This window comes from Puma concolor, chromosome E4, assembly GCF_028749965.1.
Source record: "Puma concolor isolate L17-30 chromosome E4, mPumCon1.1.hap2, whole genome shotgun sequence".
In the NCBI taxonomy this organism is placed as follows: Eukaryota; Metazoa; Chordata; class Mammalia; order Carnivora; family Felidae; genus Puma; species Puma concolor.
In genome coordinates this window covers 46,865,283-46,891,818 of record NC_141683.1, presented here as the reverse complement: position 1 = coordinate 46,891,818, position 26,536 = coordinate 46,865,283, and the positions used below count along the sequence as shown (strand labels likewise).

Below are 26,536 nucleotides of genomic sequence, written 5' to 3'. Positions count from 1 at the left end.
CTTTTTTTCCTACCAAACTAATTTCTTTCTCAGTAAAATAGGCCTGCCTTTATATAATTAATGAACAGGCTGGTGCTTTAGTGGGCAAGTTTTATTTATGAAACCATTATTCATGGTGAATGCTTGTTTATAGAACCCAGTTAGATTGATAGTTTAATTTCACACATGTTTAGTTCTTGTACTACTAGGTAAAGAATATGTTACTACGTCTTCTTTCAAAATAGTTTGTATAGTAAATAGGAACCCTAATTCTTACTATTCTTAAATAAAATCTAGAGTGATGAAGCCATGATGCAGTAAGATTATTTCAGATTATTATACTTTTTTCTAGACAGCTAATATTTTGTACATTGGCTGCTTTGGCCAAGGAACGAAAACCTTTGGAATGTCTAGATGCCTTTGGAGCCACTGGTAAGTAATGAAGCTTTTTTTGGATCCCACTTTAATTATCAGATTTATGCAGTATCTTTTCTTGGAAAATTTATATGGATATTATATCTAGCAGAATATTTTTACATAAAAAGTAAAGACCCAAGGTAAATATTTTTATTGTGGAAAAATTTCAAATGTATACAAAAGTAGAGTATAATAAATGAATCCCTGTGTATCTCTGTCACTCACTTCAAAAATTATCAACTTATGCTTGTTCGTGTATATGTATCTCATGCACTTACCCTTATACCTCCTCCACCATCTTTCATCCCTATTACTTTGAAACAGATTACAAATATGTCATTTTATCTGTAAATATTTCAGTTGGATCTCTAAAAGATAAGGACTTTACAAAAATAAAACCTTGATACCATTATCACACATTGATATCATCAAATGTTTAGCTATGCTAAACATAGCTAGAGCTAGGATCTCACAGTTTCTTAAAAAATCAAGTAGGAATTCAGATGAGGACTATGCATTTTCATTGTTTGAGATATCGAAGTGTCCTTTTGCTCTGTATTCATTTCCATCATTTTGTTTGCGTGTGTGATGATTATTTGTTGACATACAGCTTGTCTATATGTCTATTGTCTTTTCCAGAGTCTAGATTTTTGCTGATGGCAAAAATCATAGCTCATAAAACCTGTTTCTTTATCTCTAGTATTTCTGTATATTGGTAGTTATCTCCAGTATTTCTGTATATTGGTAGTTGAATCTTCAGGTTTGATCAGATTCAAATAGGATTTTTTTTTTTTTTCAAGAATACTTGTTTACTGCAATTAGGAAGTATTTGATGTTTGGTTGTCTCTCTTTTTTTGTGATGTGATAAATTGCCTAGTCATTAGGCAGTGGGGTAAGGTGAAATTTTAAAGACTGAGAACATTTTCCTAAAAGAACTTAACAGTAAAGAAACGATCATGGAAGAGTAGAAAATTTCTAAGAAGCCACCTGTACCTAATCCAAGTCTTTCTTTTTAAAGGTTAGAGGAGTATATTCTTGGGAAGTTTGTAATAAAAGGATGAAAGTGTGAGTTAGCTCTCCTTTTCAAGTTCCTCTTCACAGGGAAAAGTAGTGGTTAAAAGCAATTTAATATCTCGCATAATCTGATCCCAACCTACTTTTCCAAATTTAGTTTTCAGCATTTTCCCTTGTACATAACCCTTTACATTTTTTTCTTTTCTTTTTTTTTTCCTTTCTTTTTTTTTTTTTTTTTTTTTACATTTTATCTATTTCACTCATCCCCTTACCCAGCTCCCTTCTGGTGACTACCAATTTGTTCTCTGTATTTAAGAGTCTGTTGTTTTGTTTGTCTCTTTTTTTCCCTTTGTTTGTTTTGTTTCTTAAATTCCACGTATGAGTGAAATCTTGGTATTTATCTTTGTCTGTTTCACTTAGCATTATACTCTCTAAGTCCATCTGTGTTGTTGCAGATGGCAATATTTCATTCTTTTTTATGGTTGAAAGGTATTCCATTGTATATATACCCCATTTTTATTCTATCAGTGGATACTTGGGTTGCTTTTATATCTTAACTATTATAAAAAATGCCGCAGTAAACATAGGGATGCATGCATATATTTTTTTGAATGTGTTTACATTTTCTTTGGGTAAATAGTCAGTAGTGGAATTACTGGCTCATGTGGTAATTCTGTTATTTTTTTGAAGAATTTCCATACTGTTTCCCACAGTGACTGCAGCAATTTACATTTCCACCCACAGTGCATGAGGGTTTCTTTTTCTCTGCACCCTCACCAACACTTATCTTGATTTTTTTGATTCTAGCCATTCTTACAGGTGTAAGGGTGATACTTCATTTTTATTTGCCTTTTACTCATGATTAGTGATGTTGAGCATGTTTTGATGTGTCTCTTGGCCATTTGTGTGTCTTCTTTGGACTCTTGACCACCTTCACCCAATTCTTCCACCCTCTGCCCCCAACTCTGGCAACCACAAATCTGATCTCTGTTTCTATGAGTTTGGTATTTTTAGATTCCACATATAAGTGAAATCATACAATGTTTGTTTTTCTCTCTTTCACTTAACATAGCGCCCCCACAGTTCATCTATGGTGTCACAAAAGACAGGATTTCCTTCTTTTTTATGGCCAAATAGTATTTTATTGTGGGTGTATATGTGTGTGTGTATATCACATTTTCTTTATCCATCAATGGACACGGGTTGTTTCCATGTCTTGGCTATTGTAAATAATGCTGAAATGAACTACTCTTTTTTTCACCTGAAATCATTAAAGCTAATGTTTGGGGAAGATCTTTTCAGTCCTTTCTTTTAATGTTCCTTTGTAAATTTATATCCGTTCATAGCAGTTAGTCTGCATGCTTCCCCATCTCTAAAATGTGAATATCAGAACTTATTTCACAAGCTTGTTATGAGAATATGAAAATTTTTGTAAAGACCGTAGTGCATAGTAGATGTTAAATATTTACTTTTATGAGGCACATGTATGGAAAAGCTGGTCTATACTTTTAGTACATGGGGGTTTTCTAATCCACAGTGGCTGGGCCCGTGTCACCATCTCCTTTGTAATGAATGTCCCCTCTGACTCTAATCCAGTAGGTATAGAGAGCCTATGAGAAGAGGCTTTCTTGGTCTGAATTCTTGATCTTTGCTTACATGTACAAAGTTGTTCTCTTCAATTCACAGTGATGCTATTGTGCAGTTTTGGAAAAATATTGGTCCAGTAAAGTTGTTTTCATATTTTGGTGCATTAGGTAAACTTTAGCAGTGGGAGGAGTTCCAACTTCCCACCCACCAAGCAGAGTAACTCCACTCTTACTCACATTGTATGTTGGCTTTCTCTGTAAGATTTAGTTTGAAAAAAGCATTCCATTATAAGAAATTTTAAAAAAGAAAACCTATTCCCCATAATAAAGAACAAACAAAAATTTTATTTGAATCTGGATTATAGAAAAGTTTTGGAAGAATTATTAATGGAAATCTGCTCAACACATTTTTTGTGTGTGGTTACTTTTCTTCAGAGGCTTTGTAGTGAGTAAGTAGAAAAAGTTATGTATGAAAATACTAAGATTTTGAAACATGTGTTTTTGTTTTTATAAAAGAGTATATACTTTATTATTATATAGTGTTTTTATTCTTTAATTAATTTAAAAAATTCATTTTCTGGGGCGCCTGGGTGGCTCATTCAGTTAAGCATCTGACTTCAACTTGGGTCATGATCTCATGGTTTGTGGGTTCGAGTCCCGTGTTGGGTTCTGTGCTAATAGCTCAGAGCCTGGAGCCTGCTTTGGATTCTGTGTGTCCCTTTCTCTCTGCCCTTCCCCCATTCGCACTCTGTCTCTCTCTCTCTCTCTCAAAAATGAATAAATGTTAAAAAAAAATTTTTTTTAATTCATTTTCCTTCAAATTTTTCCTAAGGGATAATGGGATTACAATGGGCAAAACATCTCGGAAATGCAGTTAAGGTTACAATTAATGACTTGAATGAGAACTCTGTGACACTGATTCAGGAAAATTGCCATTTAAACAAGTTGAAAGTGGTGGTAGACAGTAAGGAAAAGGAAGAGAGTGATGATATTCTTGAAGAAGGAGAAGAAAATCTTGGTAACATTAAGGTGACCAAAATGGATGCCAATGTCCTAATGCATTTGAGATCCTTTGATTTCATGTAAGTGAAAAACTTTGCTGTGTCAGTTTCTAAACTGGCCTGGATTGGGGTGGGGGTGGGTGGGTGTTGGAGGGGTTAAAAATTAAGATGGTTGTTGTTTATTTGAATTAATACAGTTTTTTACCATTGGCCTAAGGAAAGCAGTAGGAACATTTTCTAGCATTTGAAATAAAATTCCTAAGCATGACAATTTTTCTCTAAAACTGATTGATTTTTATATGTCTAACATATCATATGGTCATTTTCTTACATAATTTAAAAACAGAATTATATGTTTAAGATAGATTTGTAAAATACTTTTGAATCCATGGAATTTTATCATTAGACATAATGACAATGGTACCATTTTGATTACTAGTATGATTTTAAATATGTCTGTATTCTTTCTGATTTTAGACATCTAGACCCTTTTGGAACATCGGTGAACTATCTAGATTCTGCATTCAGAAATATAAGAAACCTTGGCATAGTGTCTGTGACTTCTACAGATATCAGTTCTTTATATGCCAAGGCACAACATGTTGCCCGGCGTCACTATGGCTGTAATATTGTCCGAACTGAGTATTACAAGGAACTAGCAGCCAGAATTGTTGTAGCTGCAGTGGCAAGGTACCAGACTGATAGCAATGTGCCTAGTATGTTTGGCTGTGTGATAGAGCTACTATTACAAAAAGTGCCAGTTGCATTTTTCAAAAAATTCACAGGGTACAATTTCTGTATTCATGTCTGTGATCTTGATTTGTTTGGTAATCTTATGTCGTATCTGTTACAATTTGATTTAAAAACTTTTGTGTCTAGAATAGTTTACTCTCCAGTTAAAAATTTTATTAAAGTAAGTAGTAATAAAGAAGAGATAAGAATGAAAGTTAACTTCAAATCAGTTATTTTAATAACGTAGGGTAGGTGGGGATACCACCGTGAAAAGAAAAAGCAAAGGTTGTTTTTAGATTTAGAAAAAAATCAGTTTTATGTCCATTTCATCTCTTTACCTAGTTTGAAAAAAATGATGGCTTATATGGGCGCCTGGCTGGCTCATTTGACAAAGCATGTAACTCGTGATCTTGAAGTCATGGATTCAAGCCCCACATTGGGTGTAGAGATTACTAAAAAAATAATAATAATAAACATAAATAAATTTTAGAAATGATGGCTTATATACTTGATTCTGCAAAGTGATCTCACCCACAAAACAAAGTTCTTTTTTCATCAGGATTTCTAAAGAAAGCAAGGAAGATTTCTTTGAGCACCAGTTTTATTCAAAAACTTATGCTAGAAGAATATAACAATATAATATAAATTGACACTGAGAACATAGCTAATGCATGATCAGCCAGCTTGTTCACTAGCCTCAACACTAGCTTTCACAGCAGTTAAATTGAAATTCCTACCTTAGCATAATACAGATTATTAAACTTCATAGACCTTTGGAGTTATTCCTAATTAGCTGAAAACTCTGATATTCAGTTTGTATACCTACCAAGGACCTAGTATATGTGCTTAAAAATGTTTATAATGTAACATCAACAAGTTGAAATTAATACATATGAAATAAGTTTAGTACATATAATTGCAAAGGGAAAACTACATAAATGATGTATCAGTTAGAATTTAACCCAAAAGTCTATAAAGTTAACAGTGTCAGAAACTTTGCCTATTCATTTTTCACTTAACATTCAGCATCTGGTATACTATCCTGCAGGTAGTACTCAATCATATTGTTTAGAAGAAGCTTTTATAGAAAAAAAAAATAGATAAAAAGAAAGGGTGGTGGTGATGACAAGAAACAAATTGACACTGAAAATCAGAGAACGTAGTCTTTTTTTTTTTTAGATGTTTATTTTTGGGAGAGCATGAGCAGGGGAGGGGCAGAAAGAGGGGGACAGAGGATCCTAAGTGGGCTGCTAATAGCACAGAGCCCAGTGTGGGACTCAAACTCACAAATGGTGAGATCATGACCTAAGCTGAAGTCACACGCTTAACCAACTGAGCCACCCAGGCACCCTGAGAATCTAGTCTTATTGACTAGTCTTATTGACTTATTTCCATAATGGAAAATGTCTAGTGACTAAAGATTCTGTCAAGCATCCTTTATTTCCTGTGTTTCAATTTGTGTAAAGGTTATACTAATGATCTTTTAAAAACACTGCCACTAAGAATTGAATTTTCCGTATTTTCCCATAATCCATCCATAGTTTACTGTCCAATTAATATTGTCAATATAAAAATGCCAAAGAAACATGATGAGCCCCCAAAATAACTTAAAAATTTTTTGCAGAGCTGCAGCCCGATGTAACAAAGGCATTGAAGTACTGTTTGCAGTGGCTTTGGAACATTTTGTGTTGGTTGTTGTGCGAGTTTTGAGGGGGCCTACTTCTGCAGATGAAACAGCCAAGAAGATTCAGTACCTGATCCATTGTCAGTGGTGTGAAGAGAGAATTTTTCAGAAGGATGGTAATATGGTGGAAGGTAAATTCAAGCTTCTCTTGACTGTATATCGTGTTTATATACAAGCCTCCAATGAATAAGTCTTTATCACATCCCTAATTATACATGTTGTTGTCCTTTGATTTTAAAGATTACAGTGCTAACTTTATTTCCTATACTGGATTTCCTTTCATCAACAGACAAGACATGCGTGTGAGTTTATTAAAGTTATTTACTCATGCTGTATTCAATTTATGCTCTCTAGCCCTGCCCTCTGTTGAAACATCTAGAAATAACTTAGATTCCACTGTCACTAATTTTAGGAACATAAGTCAGATTACCTCTTTGTCTGGGTGTTTCAAATCATTAATTTTATAAGAATAATTATGTTTCTGGCTGAATACAAAAACCATCAGTTATAAAATTCATTCAGTAAACACATTTACTGAGACTCTACTATATGCCAGGCATGGGGATCAAAGAAAAAGATGAGGCTTATGCTGTTTCTATTTTACTTTTCTGGGACATAGAAACAGTTGCCCATTATTTTCTGTTAGAGCCTTCACATTTTTTAAGAACTCTTTAGATATTAGAGTGTAACCCCAGTGATACGAGTTGCAAATATTTTTTCTCATCACTTCTGTTGGCATCTATTTTTTAGTGTTATTTTGATTGCATTAAAGAGGATAGATATCATTGTGGTTTTCAAGGTTCCTAATAACTTCGTATGCTTTTCATTTGCACAAGTACTTTTGCTACAGTGTTAATTGATAGTGAGAATGGAAGGCATCCCGTCATTGTTCCTTTAGTTCTCTGTGGTGCTTTCTGATTCAAGCATGAGATACCTATCATTTATCATGTCAAGAAAATATCTTTCATTTCCAGTTTTACTGTATTTTAGCAAGATGTTGAATTTTGTCATGTATGTCAGCATCTGTGGAGATGATTGTGTGGTATTTCTCCTTAGGTCTACTGATTTGAGTAATCATAATAAAATTTCCCAATATTGAACAATTCTGTCTTTCTAAAATAAACTACTCTGCCAGGAAGTATTTTCTTAAGATGGATTCTGTTTGCAGGGCACTTGGGTGGCTCAGTCGGTTAAGCGTTGGGCTCTGCACTGACAGCATGGGACCTGCTATAGGTTCGCTGTCTCCCTCTCTCACTGCCCCTCCTCTGCTCACACTCTCTCTCAAAAGCTAATATATAAACAGGAAAAAAAAAGATGGATTCTATTTGCTAATTTTTTTTAAGTTTTTAAATTTATTTTGAGAGAGAGGGTAAGAGAGAGCAGGGGAGGGAGAGAGAGAGAATACCAAGAGGCTCCATGCTGTCAGTGCAGAGCCCCATGTAGGGCTAGAACTCACGAACTGTGAGATCATAACCTGAGCTGAGATCAAGAGTTGGATGTTTAACCGACTGAGCCACCCAGGGCTCCCAATTTGCTAATTTTTAAAATTTTGTTTTAATATTCATAAATGAGATGGTATATAGTTTTCCTTTTTAGTAGTAATTTTGGTTGGGCTTTGGAGTCTGTTTAAAAGGAATTTGGAACTTTGCCCTGTTTTTCAGTGGTTGGGAACAGTTTTAGCTTTAGCTTTTCGAAATTATTTACATAGAGTTGAGCCAAGTGGTATTCATTGGTTCCTTTTAATTTTCTTGGTTTCTGTGGTTATATTCTTGTTTTTTAAAATTTTTAGTAGCTGTCCTTTGCTTATGCTTTTGAACTTTTATCTACAGTAGTTGTTGTTTTTTTAATCAAACATTTTAAAGGATTTTTGACCTAATTTACTGTAAAGAAATTGGATTTATCTTTGCATTTTGCTTGCAATCATATAGACCTTGCAGAGTGTAAATGAGTCTTTCAAAGAAGTCAGTTCACTCAGAATTTTCTATAATTTTATCAACTTGTAATACATTGTTTCAAAAGTCAACTAGTTTCGTAAGTCTTAATAAAATAATGACCCCTGCCATACTCCCTAAAGTTACCAGCTAAAATATCAGAGCTATTTCTTCTAATGTTTACATCCCTATTTCTAAATGGCATGTTTATAGTACCTATAACTTCTTTCCATGGAAGAATATTCAGCTTCTTAAACCAACCTAGTCACATGCGTGTACCTCCCTTCTCCAGTGTTGGCTAAATCAGTATTCAGTGTTTATATTTCCATAAATATAAAACTATTGTTTACAAGTTGTATTAGTTATCTGTTGCTATGTAACAAATTAGTCCAACATTTAGTGGCTTAAAACAACATTTATTGTCTCATAGTTTCTCTGAGTTAAGAATCTGGGCATGGCTTAGCTGGGTCCACTAGCTCAGGGTCTCCAGGCTGCAATTAAGGTGTTTGCCAAGGCTGCAATCAAAGCCTGACTGGGTTAGGATCTGCCTACAAGCTTATTCACATAGTTACTCCCTGGATTCAGATCCTTGTAAGTTGTTAGACTGAAGACCTCAGCACCTTGCTTGCTGCTCAGTGACTTCCCCAGTTCCTAATCATACATTCCTCTTTCTCATGGCAGCTTGCTTCATCAGAATGATCCAGCAAGAACCAGAGAGAGCATGAGAAAAAGCAAGACAGAAGTCATGATATTTTGTAACCTAGTCTAATAATATCCATCATTTTTGCCATATTTTAGTAATTAGAAATGAGCTCTAGATGTTGTGATCTCACACTTAAGAAGGGGAACTACATAAGGGTATGAAAACCAGGAGACAAGGTCATTTGCTATCTTAGAAGTCTTTTCCAACACAGATGAACCAGTTAATATGCTGTAATAATGTTCCCTTTTGTAAATGCAACTCTTGGATAACTCTGGAATTAATCATTAGCTGTTTTTGTTCCTTTTTTTGTGTATGTGCACTTTTCATAATCCATTCCTAAACCCTTTGCTACAGTTTCACAGCTTCTTCCTGTGTGGGTAGGTGCATCAGGCTATCTTCAGTCCCAGTGTCACCTCCCTGGAGACAGTGCTCCCACTCTCCTCTGGGTGCTTTGTTTTGCAAGTCCGCTGAAAGGTGTCGTCCTGGGGCTTCCTTTTAACCAGCGTCTCGGAGATGTTCTTTGGCTTTCTCCTTCTGATGAGTCTCCTATATCTTGGCTCTTGTATATTTTTCCACTATCCTTGTTTATTATCTCATTTTGAATGAACACTTTGTAGCTTCCTGAGAAGAATCACATGGCCAAGTATAGAATTGTAGGTTATAAATCGTTTTTCTTCAGAATGCGTAAGGTATTATTGTATTCATTGTCTTCTAGCCTCCAATATTGAGAAGTCTGCTATTGTTCTTATATCTAGTCCTTTGTGTGTTTTTCTCTGTGAATGCTCTTAAAACATCCTTTGTTTACCCATTATTCTAAAATAATTTTGTAATATGTGTATTAATTCATCTTTTTAAATTTATTGTGCCTGGATAATCTGTGAGCCCTTTAAGGAACTTGAGTTCTTTAGTTCTGGGAAATTATTTTTAATTTTAATTCTGGTGTAGTTAACACACAGTACTATATTAGTTTCAGGTGTACAATAGCATGATTTATCAGTTCCATGCATTACTAAGTGCTCACTAAGACAAGTGCACTCCTAATCTTCACCTATTTCACACATCCTCCTCAACCCACTTTCCCTCCGGTAAACCATCTTTTCTCTATAGCTAAGAATCTGTTTTTTTGATTTCTCATTTTTTTTCCTCCCTTTGTTTGTTGTTTCTTAAATTCCACATATGAGTGAAATCATGTGATATTTGTCTTTCTCTGGCTTATTTCACTTAGTATTGTACTCTGTAAACCCATATATGTTGGAAATAGTGAGACTTTGTTCTTTTTAATGGCTGGATAATACTCCATTTGTGTGTGTGTGTGTGTGTGTGTGTGTGTGTGTGTGTGTGTACACCATATCTTCTTTACCCACTTATCTACAGTGGACACTTGGGCTGCTTCCATAGTTTGGTTGTTGTAAATAATTCTACAGTAAACATAAGGATGCATATATCTTTTTGAATTAGCGTTTTCATATTCTTTGGGTAAGTACCCAGTGCTGCAATTACTAGATCATAGAGTGATTGTAGGATAGTTCTATTCTTAATTTTTTGACAAACTTCTATACTGTCTTTTTATTTTTAATTTTTTTTAATCTTTATTTTTGAGAGAGAGAGAGAGACAGAGCATGAGCGGGCAGGGATAGAGAGAGAGGAAGACACAGAATCCAAAGCAGGCTCTAGGCTCTGAGCTCTCAGTACAGAGCCCGACATGGGCTTGAAACCACGAACCAGGAGATCATGACCTGAGCCAAAGTCGGATGCTTAACCAACCGAGCCTTCCAGGCGCCCTTTCTATACTGTCTTCTACAGTGGCTGCACCAGTTTGCATTACCACCAACAGTGCACAAAGGTTCCTTTTTCTCCACATCTTTGCCCACACTTGTTTCTTTTCTTTTTCTTTTTCTTTTTTTTTTGTTTCTTTATTTTTGAGAGAGAGAGAGAGCAGGGGAGGGGCAGAGAGAAGAGGGAGACACAGAATCCAAAATAGGCTCTAGGCTGTCAGCACAGAGCCTGACGCAGGACCCAAACCCACAAACCATGAGATCATGACATGAACTGAAGTCTGATGCTTAACAGACTGAGACACCGGGGTGCCCTTCTTGAGTTTTTGATTTTAGCCATTCTGATGGGTGTGAGGTGATATCTCATTGTAGTTTTGATTTGCATTTCCCTGAGTGATGTTGAACATCTTTTCATGTGTTGGCCATCTGTAGGTCTTCTTTAGATAAATGTTTGTTCAAGTCTTCTGCTCATTTTTAATTGAGTTATTTGGATTTTTTTGGTATTGAGTTGTGTAAATTCTTCATATATTTTGGATACTAACCCTTTATCATATATGTCATTTGTAAATATCTTCTGCCATTCCGTAGGTTACCTTTTAGTTTTGTTGGTTGTTTCCCTCAGTGTGCAGAAGGTTTTTATTTTGATGTAGTCCCAATAGTTTATTTTTGTATTTGTTTCCCTTGTCTCAGGAGACATATTTAGAAGGATGGTGTTATGACCAGTTTCAGAGAAATTACTGCCTCTGTTTTCTTCTAGAATTTTTATGGTTTCGAGTCTCACATTTAGGTCCTTAATTCACTCTGAGTTTATTTTTATGTATGATATAAGAAGGTAGGCCACTTTCATTCTTTCCCATGTAGCTATATCCAGTTTTCCAACATCATTTGTTGAAGAGACTGTTTTTCCATTGCATATTCTTGCCTCCTTTGTTAAAAATTAATTTACCTTATATTTGTGGGTGTTTTTTCTGGGCTTTCTATTCTGTTCCATTGATCTCTGTGTCTTTTTTTTTTTTTTTCCCAATACCATACTGTTTTGATTACTACAGCTTTGTAATATAACTTGAAATCTGGAATTGTGATAACTCTAATTTTGTTTTTCTTTTTCAAGATTGCTTTGGCTACTCAGGGTCTTTTGTGGTTCCATGCAAATTTTAGGATTGTTTATTCTAGTTCTGTGGAAAATGTTGTTGGTATTTTGATAGGGAGTCATATTTAAAAAAAATTTTTTTTAAGTTTATTTATTTGAGAGAGAGAGAGGACAAGAAAGAGCACAGGAGGGGCAGAGAGAGAGGGAGAGAGAGAGAATCCCACGCAGGCTCCACACTGTTGGTGCAGAGCCCCACATGGGGCTTGATGTCAAAAACCATGAGTTCGTGACCTGAGCCAAAATCAAGAGTCAGACATTTTAACCAACTGAGCCACCCAGAAGCCCTCATAGGGATCACATTTAATCCGTAGATTGCTTTGGGTAATATGGCCATTTTAACAATATTTGTTCTTGCAATCCATGAGCATGGATTTCCGTTTCTTTGTGTCATCTTCAGTTTCTTTCATCAGTGTTTTATATTTTTCAGAGAACAAGTCTTTAACTTCCTTGGTTAAGTTTATTCTTAGGTATTTTGTGATTTTTTTTTTTTTGTACAGTTGTAAATGGGATTGTTATCTTAATTTCTCTTTCTGCTACTTAAATAAGTGTATAGAAATGCAGTCGATTTCTGTACATTCATTTTATATCCCACAACATTACTGAATTCATTTACCAAGTTCTAGTGGTTTTTTTGGTATAATTTTTTGGGGTTTTTTATGTATAGTATCATGTCATCTGCAAACAATGAAAGTTTTACTTCTTCCTTACCAATCTGGATGCCTTTTGTTTCTTTTTGTTGTCTGATTGCTGTGGCTAAAGCTTCCAGTATTATGTTGAATGAAACTGGCAAGAGCAGACATCCTTGTCTTCTTGACCTTAGGGAGAAAGCTCTCAGTTTTTCCCCACTGACTATGATGTTAGCTGTGAGTTTTTCGTATAAAGCCTTTATGTTTCCTCTAAACCTACTTTGTTGAGGGGTTTTGTTTTGTTTTGTTGTTTTAGTTTATTTTGAGAGGGTGGGGGGAGGGGGAGACAGAGGATCCGGAGCGGGCTCTGTGCTGACAGCGGAGAGTCTGATGTGGAGCTTGAACTCATGAATCATGAAATCATGACCTGAGCTAAAGTCAGGGCTTAACCAACTGAGCCACCCAGGTGCCCCGAGGGTGTCTGTGTGTGTGTGTGTGTGTGTGTGTGTGTTTTAAGTTTATTTATTTTGAGAGAGACGGAGAGAGCACAGTCAGGGGAGGGGCAGAGAGAGGGAGAGAAAGAATCCCATGCAGACTCCATGCTGTCATTGCAGAGCCCAATGCAGGGCTCCATCTCATGAACCATGTGATCATGACCTGAGCTGAAATCAAGAGCCACTGACTGAGCCACACAGGTGCTGCTCCTTTCAACACTTGAAATAGGTCATTCCACTCCCTTTTGGTCTGCAAAGTTTCTGCTGAAAAAGCCACTGATAGGTTTATGGGGTTTCCTTTGTATGTAACTTTCTTCTTTGCTCATGATACTTTAAAAATTCTCTCTTTATCACTACTTTTTGCCATTTAAATTACTGTGTGTATTCATGTACCTCCTTGGGTTGATTTTGTTGGGGGATCTCTGTGCCACCTGAATCTGGATATCTTTTTCCCACAGATTAGGGAACTTTTCCACTATTTTTTCTTCAAATAAATTTTCTGCCCCTTTTTCTCCTCTTCTTCTGGGATCCCTATGATGTGAATGCTGTTGTGCTTGATGGAGTTGCTAAGTCCCCTAAGTCTGTTCTCATTTTGCAGAATTATTTTTCTCTCATCAGTTGAGCTTGATTACTTTCCATCACTCTATTTTCCAGATTGCTAATTTGTTCCTTTGCTTACTTTAGCCATCTAGTATATTTTTTATTCCATTTATTGTGTTCTTCATATCTGATTGGTTCTTTTTTATCTCTTTGTTAAGGGTCTCACTGATGTCCTTTGCTGTTTTTTCAAGACAAGTGACTGTCTTTATGATCATTATTTTTAATTCTCTTTTAAGAATATTACTTCTATCTGTTTTGTGTAGATCTCTTGCTGTGGTTTTGTCCTATCCTTTGATTTGGGACATATTCCTCTGTCTCCTTGTTTTGTCTCTGTGTCTATGTGTTAGGAAGGTCAGCTACATCTCCTGCTCTTGAAAGTAATTACCTTATGAGGAAAAGGTCCTGTAGTGCCCTGCAGTGTAATGCCCCCTTCACCAGAGCCCGGTGCTTAAGGCATGTCTTCTGTGTGTTAACACACCCTGCTGTTGTGTCCTGGCTGCTTTTCCCTAGAGTCCAGTCATCCACTGAGTCTCTATTTGCCTGTTATGGGCAGTGTTTGGTCCCCAGGATGGGGTGTGCAGTTTTAACAAGGTGCATGGCAGTCTGTTTGCAAAATGAGACCTGCAGGGACCCAGGGATGTATGGGTGGAGCGCACAATTTTAACAAGGTACACGAGGCTTCCAAAAAGCCTGTGTAGCCACTGTCACTGAAACTGAGGCCACACAAAACATATGGGTCAGGAGACCTAGTATTGCAAGGTTTGTACAAGTCTTCTAGGGGAGGGTACTTGCAGCCCTGGGACTGAGGCAGGTCCGGCTGGAGGGGTAGTGGTGTGGTGTAAGCAGGTTATGTAGTGAATGTCACTGGTTTCCACATAGCCATGTGTTTATGCTGAGGGTGGGACAGGGAGATTGTGCCTGACAGCTCTTTTGACCCTAGAGGAGTCCCTTGGCAATCCCTTCTCCTCCAGGACGTGATCCAAAATGAGTAAACTACTCTCCCTCCCCATGTCCCAGGCATTTTCAAATTGCTGTTTCTATACTGAATCTCCATGGGCTTTTTTTAAGAACAGGGCTCCTTTTTAAGGGCTCCATGCTCTAAGGGCAGGGACTCCACTTCCTGTTGCCCTCCAGGCTCTCCCAGAACCAAGTCCACTGATTTTTAAAATTCTGGGCTTTAAGTACTATTGGTTTTAAGAACTGATGAAATTCAAAGCCAAACGTTATGGTTATCTGTCTTCATTGAGTGAGCTTCCTTCCAAGTGTAATCATCTGTTCCTCTCCCCATGGCAGATGGTGACACTGTTTTGCTCCCCACTGCATTTCTGCCCTTCCTACCCTCTTCAGTGTGGTCTCTTCTCTGCCTTTAGTGGTGGAGTTTGTTTTTCCAGTCTTCAGGTCATTTCCTGGGTTATTTATGATGTAACTGTTATCTAGTTGTAGCCATGGGACGAGGTGAGCTTAACATTCCTCCTACTCTACCATCTTCCCAGCCCTGGAATATTTCTTTTCTTCTCTCTTTTAAACATTTATTTAGTTATTTTTGAGAGAGAGAGAGAGAGAGAGAGAGAGAGAGAGAGAGAGAAAGAGAAAGAGAGAGCAAGAGAGCTCATATACTCGTGAGCAGGTGAGGGGCAGAGAGAGAATCCCAAATAGGTACCATGTTGTTAGTGCAGAGCCTGACACAGGACTTGATTCCATGAACTGTGAGATCATGACCTGAGCTGAAATCAAGAGTCAGACACTTAACTGACTGAGCCACCCAGGCGACTCTTTTCTGTTCTCTTTTCTTTCTTTCTTTTCTTTTCATAGGTGAGGTCCTTCCTTTCGAACTTACATTTTTTCCAACTTTATCCAGATACAATTAACAAAAGCTGTGTCACTTTAAGATATACAATGTGTATCATTGATTTTATATGTATATATAGTGAACTAATTACCACAATAAGATTAGTTAACTCTTTCATCACCTCACAGTTACCTTTGTGTGTGTGTGATGAGAACATTTAAGATCTACTCTCTTAGCAAATTTCAGTTATATAGTATAGCATTGTTAATTACAGTCACCACACTGTACATTATTAGATCCCCAGAACTTCTTCTCTTTATAACTGAAAGTTTGCAGCCTCTTACCAACATCTCTTCATTTCCCCTGCCCCCAGGTCTTGGCAAACACCAGTGTACTCTTTTTTTTTTGGAGTTCAACATTTTTAGATATCACATATAAATGAGATCATAAAGTATTTCTGTTTGATTTCTTTCAGCATAATGCCCTTAAGATTCATTCACGTCACAAATTGCAGGATTTTAATCTTTTTTTGTGGCTGAATAATATTCTATTATATATGTACCACATTTTCTTTTTTTTAAAATTTACTTTTTCTTTTTTGAGTATAGTTGACACACAATGCTACATTAGCTTTAGGTGTACAACTTAGTGATTTGACAAATTTATACATTATGCCACAAATATAGCTACCATCTGTTCCAGTACATCACCATTACAGTATCATTGATTGTATTCCTTATGCTGTGTCTTTTATTCCCTTGACTTATTCATTCCATAACTGAAGGCCTGGAGGCCTGTATTTCCCTTTCCCCTTCACCCATTTGGCCCAGCCTCCCCCCCCTCCCCTCTAGCAACCATCAGATTTTCTCTGTATTTATAGGTCTGACTCTGCTTTTTGTTTGTTTATTCATTTCTGGGGCTTTTTTTAGATTCCACTTGTGAGTGGAATCATTTGTCTTTCTCAGTCTGACTTACTTCATTTAGCATAACACACTCTAGGTCCATCCAGGTTGTCTCAAATGCTACAATGTTGTCCTTTTTTATGGCTGTGTAATGTTCCATTGTGTGTGGAGATATGGAGATGTACATATATCTCCATAATTTGGCTATTTGTAAATTTGGCTGTTGTAAATAATGCTGCAGTAAACAGAGAGATGCATATATCCTTTCGAATTAGTGATTTTGTATTCTTTCGGTAAATACCTAGTAGTGGAATTATTGGAGCATATAGTATTTCTACTTTTAATTTGGGGGAGAACTCCCATACTGTTTTCCAGAGTGACTATACCAGTTTACTTATTATTTCTTGTCCTTTTGAGTTTAGTCATTCTGACAGGTGTAAGGTGATATTATGGTTTTGATTTGTTTCCCTGATGATTAGTGATGTTGAACATCTTTTCATGTGTCTGTTGGCCACTTGTATGTCCTCTTGGAAAAACGTCTGTTCAGGTCTTCTGCCCATTTTTTATTCAGATTGGTTTTTTTCGGTGTTGAGTTGTAGAAGTTCTGTCTGTATATTGGATATTAACCCTTTATTGGATATATCATTTGTAAATATTTCTCTAATTCAGTAGGCTGAATTTTTTTGTTCGTTGTTTCCTTTGCTATGCAAAGCTTTTTATTTTGATGTAGTCCTAATAGTTTATTTTTGCTTTTGTTTTCCTTGTCTCAGGAGATAATATCTAGAAAAATGTTGCTACAGCTAATATCAGAGAAATTACTGCCTGTGTGGTCTTCTAGAAGAGATGGTTTCAGGTCTCACATTTAAGTCTTTAATCCATTTTGTGTTTATTTTTGTGTATGGTGTAAGAAGGTGGTTCAGTCTCATTCTTTTACATATAGATGTCAAGTTTTTCCAGCACCATTTTTTGAAAAGACTGTCTTTTTCCCATTGTATATTCTTGCCTCCTTTGTCATAGATTGACCATGTAATTGTGAGTTTATTTCTGGACTCTATTTTGTTCCATTGATCTATGTGTCTATTTTTGCGTTATTTTTCCTCGATAATTTTCTTCTCAAAGTCTCTTTTCTGTCTTCCAGGAAATAATTTTAGCTATATATTGGATCTTCTAGATTGATCCTCTGTTTTATTTTAATAATCCTATTCATTTCTTTGGCATTTAGTTCTCCTTTATAGCTATCCCTGATTGTTATTTTCCAACTCTTTTTAAATTTTTGTCATATTTTGTCTTTTTTAAAGTTACTTCATATTTTCTTATTATTTCTTTTTTAATAGTGTCCTATTCTTATTTCACAAGAATCTTGGTTCAGCCTTATCCAAGATTAACTTCATCTTTTGGAATGAGGAAGCACAGAGCCTGGTTGTGGGTATTAGAGAAGGAAATCTAGGGGTCTTAATTGAACCCCTTCAAAATTTTTAGCTAGACCTCTTTTTTGCAGTACCAACCCTATACCCATCTTTTGAGATGATCAGTACCTTCAATTCTCAGCTCTTTCTGGAGTCCCACAACACTAGTGGGCTTGCTGTTTTGTTGGTAGCCTGTCTGCCCATTTCAGGCTTAGGCTTTAGCATTCTCTGGCCTGCTAAATCAGTTATCCCCTTGTGTACCTTATTTCCACTTCTAAAATTTTACTGACCTCTCTCATCATCTTGTTACTTCCTCCCAATTTATTTATCGTTTGGTTCGATTTTTATTCCTTTGTTCTCATTTTAATAATGCTTTAGGAGACAGCAGAGATAAAGTACACATTTAATCCATTGCATGTAAATAGAAGTCTCCAAATATTTTTAATTCCTCATCTAGAATTGTCTTCACAGCCTATATACCAGTGACCTGGACATAACTAGTTTTCTTTCTTTATTCCTTCGTTTTTTGCTACTAGTAACTTGAAATGATAGCCCTGACCTGTCAAAGAGGGAATTTGCTATTGCTGACCTAGCACTTAGAAATCCTAGGTAAGGGGCTTGGGAAAAGACATAGGTTGGTATGATGGGAGCATTTTGTAGATGCATCAAGAAACAAACTAATAATTCATGTGTGTGCTGCCGCCTGCCTGTGGTAAGTGGGTATAACTGAAAGAACTGTAAATATAAATTACCCTAATTTGGATAATACTGCCTATAGTTTTGTAGTTTAGTTATTTAATGGTTCCAGGAAAGACTTCTTGAATATATTCATATAACGTTGGAACATAGTTCTCAACAAATCTAATGTTGATGATAAGGCTTAGAGTTCAATAATACTGAAAAGTTGATCTAGTAGAAACAGTGAGGGAAGAAGCCTTTAAGTAAATCTAAAATAAGATCTCATATCTGTGCATTATGGCATTTAATTACGTTGAGTAACAGTGATGTTGGATAGCAATGGGCTATAGACCTATGGCCCTACCAAGTAATTCTGAGTTCTGAATATATCTAGAACTGATTGATCAGATCAGGCCATTCCAAGAAAGTGGATGATAACCTAGGAATGCCCTGGGGGAAGTCAGTTGGAGAGAGTCTGATTTAAAATGACTATTCTGGGGCTTAAGTGAACTGAATAGTCCATAATAAAATATTGCCCCATTTTTGGAAACTAAGAATAATGCTAGTATTTCCCCAATTTCCTTGTGATTATAAGGTCTCACACTGTTCTTTAAACTGAATTAAGATTCTTCTAACCTATTTGGGGGGCTGAATATGAATCAAGCCTAAGGAGTAATTTGTTTTCTTTCCAAATGCAGAAGTAACTAATGAGAAATGTCTTTATTTTGATGGGATGTTGGTTACATTTATTAAAACTCAACCTTTTCACATAACACGTATAAATTTTATTGCATATAATTTATACCCCAATCAGTTGATTTTAAATGAGTGTCTTGTGGACTTCTAGACTTTCTCCTACTTAAATTGTTTCATGTAGCATAGTGACTAAACCCTAGTAGTTTTGCCTCTAATAAGCCATTTGACCTGGATTTCTATGACCTCTCAAGTTTTAATTCTCTGATCTGGATAATTGAGATTTTAACACTACCTACTTCAGAGAGTTGTAAGGATTAAATTTTTTAAATGCATAAAATACTTAGCATAATACCTGGCACATAGTAGATCCTCATTATGTAGTAGCCGCAAATTATTATTAACAATTACTATTTACATTGTCATTTCTCCTTTGAGTTCTTTTTATATTTTCACAGAAAACCCATATAGACAGCTGCCCTGTAACTGTCATGGAAGCATGCCTGGAAAGACAGCAATAGAACTTGGACCTCTATGGTATGTGCTTAAGCATAAGAATATACAGATGGTTCCTGACTTAGGATTTTTTGACTCTATACTGGTGCAAAAGCGATACACATTCAATAGAAAGTGTATTTCAAATTTTGCATTTTAATCTTTTCCCATGCTAGCAATATGCAATATGGGTCCTCTCTCATGATGCTGGCAAGTAGCATTAAGTCACACTTCCCAGCCAGGCAAACGATCATGAGGATCAACAACCAGTACACTTAACAACCGTTCAGTTTTTCCACTTTCAATATAATCAATAAATCATATGAAATAATCAACACTTTATAAAATAGACATTGTGCTGAATATTTTTTGCCCAACTGTTAACTAATTTAAGTGTTCTGAGAATGTTTAAGGTAGTTAGGTTATGCTATGATGTTCGGGAGGTTAGTTCTAGTACATGCATTTTCAGCTTGTAATGGGTTTATCGAGACATAATTCCGTCATAGGAATTATGTTAAGGAAGGCCAGTATTCAAAATTGATTTACATATTGATTTATTATGTGTGGTAAAAGAACAAATTTCAATTTAATTTTTTTTTAAGTCTAGGTAAATAATTATAATTCTTCTACCCCTGTGAACCTAAAGTGTTTTCTGTTTTCAGATTTTTCTATACCATTATTCTCACAAGTTTGTGACACTGCTAAGAGATGGTGAGATCAAAAAGAGCCTGGCAGATCTGCAAACTAGATCATTCATTTCCGAATTAGTAAGAATGAGGCTTTTTTCAGCTGACAGTTTGCAGAACTAGGATGTGATTATGAAATGATCACCGTAACTTCTTATAGAAGAGTCAACTGATATAAGAAGTCTTCAAGAAATTAGTTTTAAGTGTGAAGGACATGTGAAAGTACATGCTTTTGTTTTAGGTAAAGCTGTTTAGATGGGACTCACCTGCAAAGATTTCCTCACTCAGAGCCATTGTTCATGTCTTTACTCTCATGCACAGTCTCTTCCCCTTTCCCCAGATCCAGTTCAAATTGTGTCCTCTTTGAAGTTTCCGGTGTTTCACCCAAAATTTCTAAATCCCATTTTAGTAAATCTCACATTGATCATTCATTTGACACTTTAAAGTCATACATCTTTTCATATTATTTGCTAACCAAATAGTAATAGCTGTCATTCATTGAGGATATACTTAGGATTTTCTGTGTGCTATCTCAATTCCCATAACAAGACTGAAAAATTTTATTTTCTATTTTGTGATGAAGAATAAGAGACTCAAAAGCAGTAATTACTCAAGATTACATAGATAGTAAGTGGTGGAGCCAGCATGTGAATTCAGGTTTATCTGACTTGGAATTTCATATTCTGTCCATTATACCGGTCATTCTCAAATTAAATGGGAAGTCGATGAGACTTACCTTGTGCCATTTTTTAACTGAATCACCATCAGCACTGTAATTCTCCTATACCTACTCCTGTCCCACCCCACTTTACCATACACAAGGTGGATTAAGATTTACTGACAAGAATATGCATTATGAAAACTTATGTTTCACACTGTGCCCCCGTCTAGGTCCTATCTAGATTTATAGGCTTTTATAGGGTAAACACTGTCTTTTATACGTTGGTATATCTTCCACACCCGTATATACCACAGGGCTAGTAGTCTTTCACACCTTACCTGAGGGCTCAATAAATTCTTTGATTTACTGTGAGTGAAATTTCCACAACTAATCCCACTAACTTAGAGAAATAACATGATAAAAGGTGTGGGCAAATAGAAAGTAATTTTAAATTAAACCATAAATTCTTGTGACACCTGGGTGGCTCAGTTGGTTAAGCATCCAACTTCGGCTCAGGTCATGATCTCACGGTTCATGAGCTCAAGCCCCTCATTGGGCTGTGCTGACAGCTCAGCGCCTGGAGCCTACCCTACTTCAGATTCTGTGTCTCCCTCTCCTCTGCCCCTGTCCCCCTCTCAAAAGTAAACATTAAAATAAATCATAAATTCTTTAATTTCAGCATTTACTCCATCCTATAAATTAAGTTAGTTGTGATTAAATTATGGAGACTTTTTTTAAGTTTATTTATTTTGAGAGAGAACATGTGTGGTGGAGGGCAGAGAGGAAGAGATGATACCAAGCAGGCCCAAGCAGGCTCTGCACTCAATGTGCAGAGCCTGATGGGGGCTCAAATTCACGAACCATGAGATCATGCCCTGAGCCAAAATCAAGAGTGCTTAGCCAACTGAACCACCCAGGTGCCCTGAGACTTTTATTTTTAATAGACATTTCTCAAAGCCAGTTCTCTGTATTTTTTTTTTTTTTTCTTTTCCAGGTCAAGTTCCCTTTTCAATACTGGATTCCTCAAAAGAATGCTATTTGAATCTCTTCACCATGGTTTAGATGACATTCAGACCCTAATAAAGACATTAATCTTTGAATCAGAGTGTACTCCTCAAAGTCAGTTTTCAGTTCCTACGCCTTCAAATCTCAAGCAAGGTGACATTTACATTCAGGGCCTGAAATGAGTAACAATTTTATTAAAATATACATATATTTTTTTCTCATTTTAGTAGACTAAAAGAACTAAAAGTCTGTTGTGGTTTTATTATCCTATACCTGCTTTATACAGAGAGAAACCTTGGGTAATTCTGAGAATAGTGTGGTCGAAAATTTTCGTAATATCCATCGAGACACAGAAGCTATACACTTTCACTCATTACAACTGTTTTTTGTCCTTTATTTTCTCTTTGGTATAAAATAGGCTTTTGTAGTTTTATCTGGCTGTTGATACAAGGGTGGGCCTATTAGACATTCTAGTTAAGTCATTAAAAGCAGCAGCTATTGTTAGGCAGTTAAAAATGTAAACCTTGTAGCCTGTTTTTACCACAGAATCTCGTATTTCATAAAAGCAGTGTGTATAGAATTTCGTAAGCTTTTATTTAAAGTTTGAATTGTTGCTTAAGGTAATTCTGTAAAATATTTTGTTATTCCCATGTTTTTATTTTAGAAGAATGTGGTGTGTTTATTAAAACTACAGATGATACCACACCAGATAACTACATTGCACAAGGTATGTATATGTCCGTGTGTATATATGTAAATATGTATGTATTAGTGCAAAAACGCAGTTAGAAGGGCAGGAAGAGATTGCTCTTAAAATGCTTCTTTACCGTATTATACTGACAACATAACTATAGTAAAACTTGTTTATCTGGCATTTGCACAGTTCAGAATTTCTATTAACATGTACTTACTTGTTCACATCTCTAATATATGGTGATCCCCTTGAAAGAACTAGAAGACCTTGAAGAACCATGTGAACCAAACTAAGCTCAAATTATATTTGATACAGTAATAAAGATTCAGTTTTATTCGAATTCTTTTAAACTTTCTCATCAACATACATCACAATTCCATTAACTAACCATAAGACCCTGTTCTCTAGCCATGAAGAATTTACTATATAGCCTTTCTTATAATTTGGGATGTGTGCATGCACACTTTAAAATATGGTTGTATTAGGGATTACAAATTCAAATCCAAAGGATTTTAAGATTTATGTTAGTGTCTTAATGTCTAAGGTTTTGTTTTGCTCTTTAAAAGCTTAGATTCTAAATGTGTTTTGAATACTAATAAAAAGAACTAGATAGTGTTAAGACAGAGGAACAGAACAATGCCCTTTCATGTCACTAATGTCATTTCACAATTACAAAGCTAAAATATGTTCCCAATTTTCAGAAATCATACTTATTTCCACATTGATCTTTTATTACTAACTTTTGAGAATTTAAATACTTGCCTGAGATAGAAATACATTTTTCTTGTAAGTTTAAGGTCAGATGACTAAAGTTAGAGTAAGATTTTGTCAAAGTAAATTGAGGCCATTGTTGTAATAATTGTGCACAAGCACTGAAATTCTGAAGGAGAGTTTTTGCTGTAAATTAAATTGGGTGATTTCAAGTGCCTCAGTTTAATGCACGTACAATATTCCTTTGCTTGTTTGTGCTACCTGTGAGAAGTAAAATTTGCCACCTTTTATAAAGTGAGGATTTGGTGGGGAGAGGGGATAGATTTGTTTTGCTTTCAGTGTGTGTAAGTGCTCATTTTTTGTGTAAGTAGCCCAGGCTAATATGACCCCTATACTGGAGGACAGTCGGACGGCCACATCCAGCCAGCATCGGAGGATATAGTGGCTGACAGGGTTGAAATGTCAGTGAATGACAAAGGACAGAATTACAATTTTCTATTAGTTGCTCAACATTTTAGTGTTGATCTTCAAAGCCAAGAAAACTTCAACTCATTTTAATAGTATATGGTTTAATAACTACTAAATGCTCCTTCCAATGGTCATGTTTAGTTGGCATCTTCAACTAATTTGCTAACATTCACAATTCTACTTAATCCTCAGTTGGGAGAGTAAAGGCATTATGATACATTGCAATAAGCATTGGATTTAAGAGCATCACTTTACTCCTGTTTGTTGTGTAACCTCAGCCAGGCCACTCACCTTCAGCAGGGGTGTCTTAAATCCTTTTTAGAATAAAGTAAAATATAAGTTTAAAAAATAAAGTATCTGAGCTGTTCTTATATGTAAAGAGAATCAGACTAATCTCTATGGGTTCTCAAAAATTATTATAAGATTGATCAATATTTAAATCTTTCACAATAGAAAATATCAGGCCAAAAAGAGTCATTATTAAGGTGTTCTGATTTTTTGTATGTGTATGTTTCAGGAAAAAGAAAAGGTAATGAAACAGTCACAACTTTAGCCAAAAGGCAAAAGACTGATGTCAGTACTGAACATCCTCCCTTTTATTACAACATCCACAGACACAGCATTAAAGGAATGAATATGCCAAAGTAAGACAACCAGTGAATGGCAAAAAGTATATGTTATATTTTAATGACATTGTGATTTACATAAAAATACAGAACCTTTTTTTTTCCTTTCCTTCCTGCAGGTTGAAAAAGTTTTTGTGCTATCTTTCTCAAGCAGGCTTTCGAGTGAGCCGAACTCATTTTGACCCAATGGGTGTTCGTACAGATGCACCTCTGATGCAATTTAAATCGATCCTTTTAAAGTACAGCACCCCTACATACACGGGAGGACAGTCGGAGGGCCACGTCCAGCCAGCATCCGAGGATACAGTGGCTGACAGGGTTGAAATGTCAATGAACGACAAAGCAGAAGCCAGCAGTTGCAGAAGATGGTAAATGTAGTCAAGAGTTACTCCAGATGTCTGTCTAGATGGCCTGGTAGTTCTCTATACCAACTGTAGTTCTTTTTCTATTCTTTTAATTCAGTGGTGTAAAAATAAAAACCAGTGCTGTTTTCATTCAGAAAATTAGCAGTTTCTAACTTAGCTAGTTTGGGAGCTGTGCTTTCCAGTTTTTTCTTATTGTAAAGAAAACTTAAAATTTTAATGAAAACATTTCATATGAAGCCAGGTTTATGACTGAGATCACCCTACCATTTAGTAACTCAGAAAACTTTCACTTGCAAAGTGTTTGGAATTTTATGTATGTTATGGAACCATCCTTTACTGTTCTTAATCACATGTCTACTTAAACTGATTCATGTCTTTCTGTTTAAGCACACAAAATGAAGCCAAAAGCCTTTTACGTATTACCCTAAATAGAACAATGCCCTTTCATGTCACTAACATTATTTCACAATTACAGAGCTAAAATGTGTTCCCAATTTTCAGAAATCATACTTCTTTCCACATTGATCTTTTAATTTATTACTAGCTTTTGAGAATTTAAATACTTGTCTGAGATAGAAATAAGTTTTTCTTTTAAGTTTAAGGTCAGGTGACTGAAGTCAGAGTAAGAGTTTGTCAAAGTAAATTGAGACCATTGTTCTAATAGTTGTTCATAAGCACCGAAATTCTGGAGAGTTTTTGCTGTAAATTAAATTGGGTGATCTCAAGTGCCTCAGTTAATGCACGTACAATATTCCTTTGCTTGTTTGTGCTACCTCTCAGAAGTAAAACTTGCCACCTTATGAACTTACGAAGTAAGGATTTTTTGGGGGGGTGGTGGGAGACAGATTTGCTTTGTTTTTGGGTGTGTGTATGTGCTCATTTTTTTGTAGAAGTAGCCCAGGCTAACATGACTATGAAAATTAGTAGAAACTCCATTAATAAATTTTGTTCTTGCTTCATTTGAATGTAAAAGTTTGGATAACAGGATTTGGTATAAAATTTAGATTTTTGTCTCAAGGACTTAATCCATATTTACCCTGAATTATTTTTTAGAGGAAGTAACTTTTTATCTGAGCATAAAGCTTGGGGGATGGAGAAGAGTTATAACTGAAAAGGTTTTAAATACACTATGGAAGAAAAAAAGCACACCCATGACATATTTAAAGATCCAGGGAGTGAGATCAACATAGTAGATGAGCAGAAATAAAAAAAAAATTCTTTGTGTTATTATAGCATAGTCCTAGGAGGATGTGTTTTCCCGCATTGGTAGAATCGTATTTAAATAAACGAACAGATGAACTACAAGTGATATACTAGAATGACCCCCCAAAAAACCCTGTAACTTTTGCCAGTTAAAATTATTACAAATGAGCACAAAAAGAAATAAAAGTTATTACTTTTTTGTTTATATACTTAAAAATTACTATAAATCCACAAGGCAAACCAGCGCTTGGACCATCTGTACATATTGTTAAATTGAGTATCCGTCTCAAATCTTGCCAAATGCTTATCAGCATGACATATTTTGATCAGTGATAACGTTGGGCTTTATGCCAGGAGCCTAATTTGATAGAGAAATAATATATAAATTACTGTTATTTAAAATATATGTTGTGTTTTAATTTCACATACACAGATTTTCCAAAGAAAGGTGTGGTGAGAAGT

General features: G+C 35.7%; 1 protein-coding gene across 5 annotated transcripts in view; it reads left to right on the top strand.

Annotated features, from left to right (window-relative positions):
- The window catches only part of TRMT1L (tRNA methyltransferase 1L), a 39,458-nt gene extending 13,628 nt beyond the window's left edge, over positions 1 to 25,830 (top strand). For 4 of the 5 annotated variants that reach the window (XM_086694147.1, XM_086694146.1, XM_025921110.2 and 1 more), the window contains 9 exons: positions 332 to 411; positions 3,829 to 4,078; positions 4,475 to 4,687; positions 6,354 to 6,544; positions 19,619 to 19,697; positions 21,997 to 22,160; positions 22,672 to 22,734; positions 24,398 to 24,524; positions 24,626 to 25,830. In XM_086694147.1, coding sequence (XP_086550273.1) covers positions 332 to 411; positions 3,829 to 4,078; positions 4,475 to 4,687; positions 6,354 to 6,544; positions 19,619 to 19,697; positions 21,997 to 22,160; positions 22,672 to 22,734; positions 24,398 to 24,524; positions 24,626 to 24,878 — 1,420 coding nt within the window. In that variant the 3' untranslated portion in view covers positions 24,879 to 25,830. The remainder of the gene's footprint in view (positions 1 to 331; positions 412 to 3,828; positions 4,079 to 4,474; positions 4,688 to 6,353; positions 6,545 to 19,618; positions 19,698 to 21,996; positions 22,161 to 22,671; positions 22,735 to 24,397; positions 24,525 to 24,625) is intronic. The other variant, XM_086694145.1, reaches the window with a different exon arrangement.
- The last annotated feature ends 706 nt before the right edge of the window (positions 25,831 to 26,536 follow it).